Here is a 10216-nt window from a genome sequence, read left to right on the forward strand (position 1 = left end):
TCTTTTACAGAGTTTTCCCCCAACATTTCTTGGTCCTTCGGAGCCGGAGCGCCTCCATCGTGTCCCATCTCCGTGACCAGTCCACGTTGTTCGCCTGTCGACAGCCCACACACTAGGTGTGTGATAAAAGACCAAGAGCGTTAAATTCGAGTCTTGGCCAACGTTCTTAGAAAGCGACCCACGGTGGTGGGGCCCGATCGAGGTGGACCAGACCCGGCGACACTGACCAGGTAGATACAGACACACTGACACAATCTTGCGTAAAAGCGCATTTTGAATTCAGGGAATTTAAAATAGCGGAAGTAGCTCGTCGACTGGTAGCTTTGGAAGCTCGTCGACTGGTAGCGTAGCTCGTCGACTGGTAGCTCTGGGAGCTCGTCGACTGGTAGCTTTGGAGCTCTGGGTAGCTCCCCCAGCTGGGTCTAGACTGGGTCTAGGGAGTAAGTAGCTCTGGGAGCTCCCCTTATTATAAGGGTTCCGGTCGCGCGCGTCGAAGCTGTGAATGTGAATGTGTGTGTGTATTGTTTTAATTAATGGAGCAAGCTGAATTTTCACGGTCCAATAAGAGACTGAGCTGCTCCTACTGTGTTTTTCTTTTACTGCTATTCACTGACGTGCTGGTGAGTTGAGAGAACGGTCGAGTTCCGTCTCGTAAAGTTCACACCGCTTTTGGAAATAGTCCGAAAGTAGAAGGGCGTGTGAGCAACCACTCTCGTCTCTAATACCAGCGAAGGTGATAGCAGCTGTATTGTGTATATATTACTTAAACAAAAATAAGTAAATACATAAATAAGATGGGTAATCAAGCAAGTGAAATTAAAACTCACTCCTGCTGACGAGCAGTGGTGAGAAAAGAAAAGTCCAGACGCCGGACAAAAACAGTGTCTGTAAACTGAGAGATTTAAGAAAACAAAATATAAACAGTCAGAAGAACAGAACTCAACTGCCAGTTTAGTAAAACCAGAAGACGAGACACTGTGCAGTTCCCACAATCCTTTTAGTAAACCATCACTCACTCCTGCAGCCGCATCTGCAGCACCACCCATATCAGGAAGAACTTAATAATCCCTTATTAAGTGAAAACTAGAGATCAAGGTAGTCTGAAGTAGTTTAAAAGGGTTGAAAACAGACCCCACTGAGTAGATATAAATATAAAAAGTACGAAATAAAGATGAAGGGAAAATTACAGTAGAAATTATCTTTAGAGTATTTGAAATTAATAATAGCAAGGATAACAACCTGTAAAGTGATATTAACAATGAAACACAGTTGGCATGATGACCATGCCCAGCATGTATAAAATGAATATAAAGCAAATAATTCACACGAAAATATTTTAATAAAATAAATAAGGTATATTAAGACTGTGTCACTGTTCAGCCAAGGACAGTGTGTGAAAAGGTAACTGTCTCCACCTTGGGAAAAGGATGATTCTGCAGGTCATCTGAAGCCCTTGATGGATACAAAATAAAATATAAATAATATATTATAATAGAACTGCCTGGTCCGCCATGCAACAGAGAGAACAAATGTGACCGCAGATTGGATGAATTCAAAATGATCTGTTTGCTGAATAAGATGATCCTAACTAACAAATTGGCTCAGGAGTAGTATAGTGGTACACACTGATAAAATATTATAATATGCTATTGCTGTCATATAAGACAAAGGGTATAATATGAACAATGACATAATATTAATATGAAGAGGCACCTTAATCGGTTATGATGTGAGGTGGATAATTGTTAAGCAGTAGTCTGCATCAAGCTTAAGGTTTGCTGAAACTCAGTGTAATGACATGTGAGATGAAGACAATACGGAGAATAACTAAACTAATGAAGTGCATAGAGGCACTTGACCAGCTTGAAACTTATCATCCTAGAATGACACATTGCTGAGATATAGAGCACACCTATCATAACAACCAATAAGCAAAACCCTGTAGACAACAGCTAAAACTACAGGATTGAGAAGCTGAATTAAATATGTAGACACTGCTAAGCTGATGAACATGTTCCACATTTTCTTTTCTTTTTATTTATTTGTTTCTTTTAGAGCAGAAGCTGCTGTAACACACCCAAAGAAAGACTGTAGGTCTGACCAACCGTCTCAGTCATGGGCAAAAAGATGTCAGTCAATAAAATTCTAAAAGATAATTTGACGAAAAATATATCAAGAGATAAAAGATAAAACAGTCCAGTGTCCCACTTAAGAATTGTATAAAAACACACAGTCCCAAGGCCAGAGACAGCTATGACACACGGCCAAGTTGCACTCCACATGTTGCCTTTAACAGGGTTAGAAGTTGTCCTTGGAGACCCACCACCCTGCAAGCATATAGTCAGTGGTCACTCAAGCCTCTGCAACCCAGCTGCCTTTAGGCTGTGGCATATAATAGGCCCTGGACTGCACAGAGAGACAAAACGACACACTTAATATAAAATTCATAGCGCAAAACCAATCCATCCCAATCATATCTGATTTCATCACATTACATACCTGCACAGAGAGACAAAACAAAACAGCAGTGGTTGTAGTGTGGGCTATAAGTAGACCAGTGTATCAGTGCAATCAAGTACACCTGCCTCTAATTAGTCCAACCTCATTCCAGCCATTGGCTCACCAAAAATGTGACACACACAAAACCACTCCCAACCCAGTGCAACTTCACACAATAATATGGAGCTGAATTAACACAGGCACATTAGTCTACCATGTTACAAGCTGCATGCTATTAAAAGCCAACATATGCAGACTTCTGCCTTGTTCGGGTGGCAGCATTTTTCTTTTTCTTTTGTGTCCTGACACGTTTATGTTTTTTGTTTTTGTTTGATTATTTTGTTGGTTTTGGAAACGACTTTAAACGAACTTGTGACCATACTTGAGAATAACAGTGACACATAGTGATTAGGCATATGATTGAAAAATGCCTAGGTTTAGAGCTGTGAGCTATGAGCTGTGAGCAATGCAAAGTTAAATATATATATGTATAAATGGGAAACAACCCTAACTTGAAAGTTTGAAATGTGTGAGATCCATGAATTGTTTGAAGAACTAGAAATTATTCAAAACTGCCTTAAGTGAAAATGTAGTGTTCTATTCTCCCAAACCAAGACAAACAAAAAAGAAGAAGCTTTCTGTAACTTCAAAATAAGGCTGACTGTTGACAACAGACTAAAACACTAATCCACAGGTGGCTATCAGGAACAGAGAGGCGAGCAAAGTCACAAACACCAAGGCTGCAGACAGCCATGCAGAAACAGCAGATAACATAGAGACAACGCCTGCTAGAACCGTGGAGAGGAAGGTCACTTCACACGAGATTGTTGCGCATGTGAAATACACAAAGATAAACAAATAACCATTTATATAGACAGCCAGTATGTTTTCTCTGCTGTGCATCATTTTGCAAAAAATCTGGAAAACCAGAGGAATGATTACACCAACTGGCAAACCAGCATGCCAACCTCTTACAACGCCTACTGACTCTTTCATTACTACAGGCAACAATTTTGCTGACAGAGCAGCAAAATAGGCGGCACAAAAGACAAACATCACATTGATGGCAGTAAACACACATCAGATTCCACTGGATGTGTTGAAAAATGAACAAAAAGCAGCAAGCACAGCAGAGCAGGCAAAATGGCTAAAACACGGTGCAGTTCTGACAAACGACTTAATGATGTGTTGTGGCAAGCCAGTGTTGCCAAAATTCCTCCACAAAATGGCGGCATTAGTGACTCATGGCTGTACGCATTTGTCAACGGGGGGACTGACCAGTATTGTCAACTCTCATTTCTACACTGTAAATTCTACACTGTAAATTTTGAAACCTCAGCAAAACAATTTGTCAGAACATGCATGACGTGTCAAAAATATAATGCTCAGGGTAACCTGCGACCACAAAGAGGCCGTTTTCCAACTCCGCCTCATCCTTTTCACACAATTCATATGGATTTTATTGAACTAAGCGAATGTCAAGGGTCAAAATACGCCCTAGTGGTTATAGACGTGTTCTCAAAGTGGCCGGAAATCTATCCAGTGAAAAAGGCAGATGCAATTTCAGTAGCAAAGTGCCTGTGCAATCACTTCATACCCACATATGGCATTCCAGCTTTGATACGGTCAGACAACGGCACTCATTTTGTAAATGATGTCATCACTAAGGTCTCTGAAGCACTCGGTTTCAGCATAAAACACCACTGTGCTTATCACCCTCAGAGCACAGGCCTTGTAGAGAGAACTAACGGCACTATAAAACAAAGGCTCAGGAAATGCATGGCAGAAACAGGAAGGCCGTGGCCTGAATGTTTGGGTTTAGTGAAAATGTGGATGCGCTTAACGCAAGGCTCCCATAAACTAACTCCATTTGAAATCATTCATGGCAGGCCGTTTCCACTGCCTAGTACCAGTCAACCAATAGACAAAGCAATCAGAGAAAACACATTAGCAGAATGGATGTCTAAGCTATTGGAAAACAAAGAGATCATTGTACATAATCAACAACCTGATGATGTTTCTCCAGTGTCTTGCAGACTAAAGCCCGGTGACTGGGTTCTGATCAAGGTGCTCCAAAGGAAAAACTGGAGCACACCCAGGTGGGAGGGGCCATACCAAGTCCTCCTCACTACACCGACCGCTTGCAAAATTGCGGAACGACCATCCTGGATCCATCAGAGTCACTGCAGGCGAGTCAGTGAAGCCATCTAAACACAGCTGACGGCAGGCTTGCCCGCTTGTTGTGATCTCGCCCGGTGGAGGGGTCAGCTTTCCTGGCCGGGGGGTCTACTCGCGACAGGAGGGTGTGTTTCGTCGTCATGAGGTGGTGGCTCTTATCAACTGCAGCGGCCCTGACCATGGCCGGGCTCCTCACCTTTGCTTCCGTGAGGGACAACAAGTCACGCTACATGGAGAAAAGGCAGACACTGTATGACAAAGGAAAGTACACCAAGTTTCCCCATGGATACGCCACTAACTTCTGGTGGCAGTTTATGAACACTACAGCTCACTTGAATAACAAAACTGACTGCTATGCATGTACCCATATGCCCCTATCCTCGCAGACGTCTGGCCTGTGGCCGTACAGCATACCTGAAGATCGCAGTTGGTGTCTGTTGGGCCTGGCAACACATCCAGGCTATGGTACTCTTTGGTCCAAGGCCAACTACAGCATCCCAGCGAAAGCAACCTGGAGGTCATCATCACTCACAAATGTGAACTGTTCCGGACAGACATACCTACTGACCTGGCCCCAAGTCTCAGACCCGCTGCCTGATGTAATTCTACTGAACAAACTGAACGCATCACAACTGCCAGTATGTGTGATGAACAATGGCTCGCGGGCAGTGGGGGAGCTGCCTACTCACCTATGTAAGTCCATATACACTTTCTGCCCACCAAGGAACGAGAGGAAGTGTATGGCCTGTTCAATCAACGCCACCTGTGCCAGTAACACGACGCTGATGGGCCTAAGCTGTCGCTCCGACTACAGCTACCGAATGCCACTACAAACAAAGACTCAGTACCAGACAGGATGTGCACGGACGGCACCCAGCAGCAGAGGAACCAGAGTTTTGGCTGACTGGTACTTCCTATGTGGCAACAAGGCTTATCTGTCACTCCCTGAAGGTTGGGGAGGTCTGTGCGCCCTGGTGGAATTATCAGATCACGTTTTCTTCATGCAAAGTGTTGCACATCATCCAAGCAGCCGGCAGAGACGTGAAGTGGACATCGCCTCCCCCAATTCTTTCGGCATTACTGTGGACACTGGAGTGCCGGGAGAGTTTCGCATCTGGGGAGGTGGAGTGAAATTCTTACAGAGCTTGATCCCCGGCATCGGAGTTGCCGAGGTGCGGGATCATGTGGAAATCAACCGATATGCTCTGCTACGACACATCAACTTGACTAAGACCCTGGGAACTGCCTTAGCAGGAGAACAGCAGGCCATCAGAACGATGGTGCTGCAGAACAGACTGACACTAGACCTGCTAACAGCATCACAAGGAGGAGTTTGCAAGCTGATCGGGGAAACATGTTGCACTTTTATCCCTGATGGATACGAAACTGGAGGAGACATTTATGAAGCTTTGCAGAATTTGACCGCTCTGCAAAAATATGTCACTGACCACACACCTGGAGCAGCTACAGCACAAGGCTGGCTTGACTGGCTGTTCAGCGGTTCATGGCTGGCTGCTGTAGCAAAGCCATTTTTTCTTCTAGGTCTCATCATGATAGCACTGCTCATATTAGTGTTGTGTGTGTTGCCATGCCTAAGAGTAATGATTTCAAAGATGATAACAACTACAATGACTGCTTATGTTGCCGTGCCTGAAGAAGAACAACATCCCGTTGCAATTCTGTTAGAGGAGAACTTGTACTAGCTGCTAATAAATGACGTGGTGATTAAAAATGACTTGTCAAGTGATCATGCACTGATTAAAACATTAGTAGGTTATGCAAGTTTTCATGCTTTTATTTTTTTTTGAAGTCTTGACTTTTAAACATAAAGTTTTTCATTTTTATAACGTTTTCATACTCTTATTTTTTTGAAGTCTTCAGTTTTAAATATGAAGTTTTCATTATTTTACATATAAAGTTTTCAATTTAAGGTTTGCATCATTTTAATATAAGGTTTTCATCCTTGTATTTTTTGAAGTTTTCATTTTACATATTAGGTTTTCATCATTTTTAAATATAAAGTTTTCATTTTACTTTTCATCCTTTTATTTTTTGTAAGTTTTCGTTTTAAAATATAAGGTTTTTATCCTTTATTTTTTGTAGTTTTATTATTTTTTCTTGTTTATTCCACTTGTTATTTCATTTACTATGATTTTCATTTACTATGTTTTTCTTTTTATTATTTTCTTTTGTTTTATTCTTTAGACCAAATGACTGCCATTTCTGCTATGCTGACATTTTGAAGATTTTGGAAGTTAAAAAATTGCCTAAGATACTTAATAAATAACCTTCATAGACAATTGTTGTATACATTTAAAATAAGTTAAACAGGAGGGAATGTTACAGGAAAAATGATTCTATGTTTCTTTACCTTCTTTTAAATGTACAAAGATGCCTTTTGTCTGCCCTTTGCCTATGGTTAGATTAGTTTAGAATTATCTTTTTAGACTTTCTCAGCAAAGACATACTGTTTTGGGACATATTGTTTTAGATTGTTTTATCTCTCACAGCCTTCTCCCAGCTCTCTGCTGACGAGACTAGTGCCACATATGGAGTTGTTTATTTTATTTGTTTTGTATTTTCTTATCCTGTTCTCACTGTCTTTCCTATAAAAATTACCAAGCCACTGTGCATGGGGTGAGTTGTTCTTAGCAGCTCACCCGTGTACACGTTTGATAAAGAAAGTAACTTTGTCTCATTGTGTCTTTATTTCTCCTGGGTCTTTTACAGAGTTTTCCCCCAACAATATTGTTAGTGAAAATATTGTCAAGTAAGGTGGCACAATGTGGTGTAATTCTGCTAGGCCTGGTTATTTTAGGATGTAAACTCAAACTGTACATAGTGTTTAGGAATTCGTCGGTCATTTTATGCTTTTTTGGATTCAACAGGTCAATATTAAAATCACCACAGATAAACATAACTTTTTGATTTGTTTTAGAGAATATTTCCTCTATGAAGTCATTAAATACTTGAATACTAGAGCCAGGTGTTCTATATATACAGCTAATTATTACATTTTTTTCTTTTTCCTTATAAATTTCAATTGTTATACATTCTAGTAAATTATCAATTACAGTTGTCATACTTTCTACCACCTTGTAGTTTAGGTTTTTATCCACATACACAGCTACTCCCCCTCCACTCTTGTTCCTTCTATTTACAAAATTCACTTCATATCCCTCCAGTCCAAAGTCCATTCCTTTCTCCGCATTGATCCATGTTTCAGAAATGGCAATAATTCCAAATGGATTTGTCAACTCATTTAGATATTCCTTTATATTGTTGAAGTTGGCATACAGACTTCAGCTATTAAAATGGATTATTGATAATTTATTTTCCGTGTTGATGGTGTGCTTAAACTGTTCATCAGTGAAGTAGCAGCAGTTACAGCTGATGTTGTAGAAGAAATTATTTTCCGGGTCTATATCCTTTTCTAAGTCTAGAACATTATGGTCTGTGTATCGAAATGTTCTCAGTTCCAGATTATCATAAAGAGAATTCCAATGAGTCATGTTGATATTGTTGTCGGATGCAGATGAAGTTCTTTTGGACTGTGCCATGTGTTGTGTTGTGTGTCACGTCACATGTGTATTCATACCTCCAGAGTAAGTTGACCTCAGTATTTGTCCAGCTCTTCCATATTTCTGATGACCAACACTTTGGCTTGTTCCGGTGTTCCATTGAGTTTAATGAATACTTTGCAGTTGGTGGTCCATGTATTTTGAATTTTTCCCTGTTTCTTCAAGTAACGTGCTTTCCTGGCAATGTCCGCATTTCTTTTTATCAGATGTTCGTTCATGAAGACATCGGATCCTTTCAGTTTCCTTCCTTGTTTTAACAGTGCTGTTTTCTGTTTTCTGTTTGCAAATCTCACAATGATGGCTGGTTTGTTACTGTCATTTTTTCGGGGTAGAGGGTGGCAAGCCTCAATGTTGTTATAATCCACTTCCACACCTTTGGACCGTAGAAAGGTAACCACTTGATGCTCCGTGGAGTTGACATCTTCCTCTCCTGGCCCTCCTACATTGTCAGTGGCGACCGCCCGGGCGTATGACCGGGGTTTGATGCGAAGCCCCGTGATGATAACATCGTTCATCCGGGTGTACTGCTCCAAATCCGCCACTCTGTTCTCCAGGTACGCCAGCCGCCGATCCTTCTCGGCGTTCTGGATGCGGAGAGCCTTAACTTCCTCGACCAGGTCCAGGATGGCTTTCAGCTGCATTGTTATTGTTATTATTGTTGTTAGTACTGTTGTTGTTATGATTGATATTGTTACTGTTATGATCAGTTTTATTATTATTATTATCATTATTAATTTTTTAATACATTTGTTTATCTTTATTATTATTAGTAGTAATGTTGTTGTTTATGTTGTTATTGTTATTATTATTACTGGTATTTTTGACATTATTATTATTATTTTGTTGTTATTGTCATTATTAGTAGAAGTAGTATTAGTTATATCATTTTTATATCAGCCTGGAGTGAACAACATGAAAGCATGGATCCATCCTCCCTCACATTCACAATTCAGGCTGCTGGTGTAATCGTGCGGGGGATATTTTCCTGGTACACTTTGGGACCTTTAAATGCTACAGTCTGAGTATTGTTATGACCACAGTGTACCCTCTTCTGATGGCTGAAAGTAAAAGGGGGTCCAGTACCGGTTCCGGTACCAGGCCTACTGACAATTTAACATAATGTAAAATGGTAACATCGTAAACATAATGTTACAATTTAACATAATGTAAATGGTAACATTGTAAACATAATGTTACCATTTAACATAATGTAAAATGGTAACATTGTAAACAGAATGTTACCATTTAACATAATGTAAAATGATAACAATGTAAACAGAATGTTACCATTTAACACAATGTAAAATGATAACATTGTAAACAGAATGTTACCATTTAACACAATGTGAAATGATAACATTGTAAATAGAATGTTACCATTTAACACAATGTAAAATGATAACATTGTAAACAGAATGTTACCATTTAACATAATGTAAAATGGTAACATTGTAAACAGAATGTTACCATTTAACACAATGTAAAATGATAACATTGTAAACAGAATGTTACCATTTAACACAATGTGAAATGGTAACATTGTAAACAGAATGTTACCATTTAACACAATGTAAAATGGTAACATTGTAAACAGAATGTTACCATTTAACATAATGTGAAATGGTAACATTGTAAACAGAATGTTACCATTTAACACAATGTAAAATGATAACATTGTAAACAGAATGTTACCATTTAACACAATGTGAAATGGTAACATTGTAAACAGAATGTTACCATTTAACACAATGTAAAATGGTAACATTGTAAACAGAATGTTACCATTTAACATTATGTTAAATATAACTAACGGATTTACTTTACCAAATGGACCATCCCGGCCTTGCCGTATTGGTCTATTTGATTCACCTTTGTTTTTATTGTTTATTTTATTTTCACTTGCTACACATAGGACAGACATGACTGGGGGAAAGAAAGGGGAGAAAGAAAGAGGGAAA

The 10216-nt window shown here is 39.8% G+C and overlaps 1 protein-coding gene across 2 annotated transcripts; it reads left to right on the plus strand.

The window, feature by feature from the left end:
• Positions 1–4237: 4237 nt before the first annotated feature.
• LOC309689946 (uncharacterized protein) lies at positions 4238–7365 on the plus strand. 2 transcript variants are annotated; one of them, XM_082506684.1, is made up of 3 exons: positions 4238–6525; positions 6631–6735; positions 6781–7365. In XM_082506684.1, exon 1 carries the CDS (start codon positions 4818–4820, stop codon positions 6378–6380), a length of 1563 nt encoding a protein of 520 aa, XP_082362810.1. In that variant the 5' UTR covers positions 4238–4817; the 3' UTR covers positions 6381–6525; positions 6631–6735; positions 6781–7365. The 2 variants fall into 2 exon arrangements, with proteins under 2 accessions (XP_082362810.1, XP_082362809.1); XM_082506683.1 differs by having other exon boundaries at positions 6631–7365.
• Positions 7366–10216: the final 2851 nt, after the last annotated feature.

The sequence above is a fragment of the Aulonocara stuartgranti genome (assembly GCF_965226115.1).
Source record: "Aulonocara stuartgranti genome assembly, chromosome: 2".
In the NCBI taxonomy this organism is placed as follows: Eukaryota; Metazoa; Chordata; class Actinopteri; order Cichliformes; family Cichlidae; genus Aulonocara; species Aulonocara stuartgranti.

Excerpts from the sequence above, each read along its gene's own strand:
- LOC309689946 (XM_082506683.1), top strand. The coding sequence starts at position 4,818 with ATGAGGTGGTGGCTCTTATCAACTGCAGCGGCCCTGACCATGGCCGGG.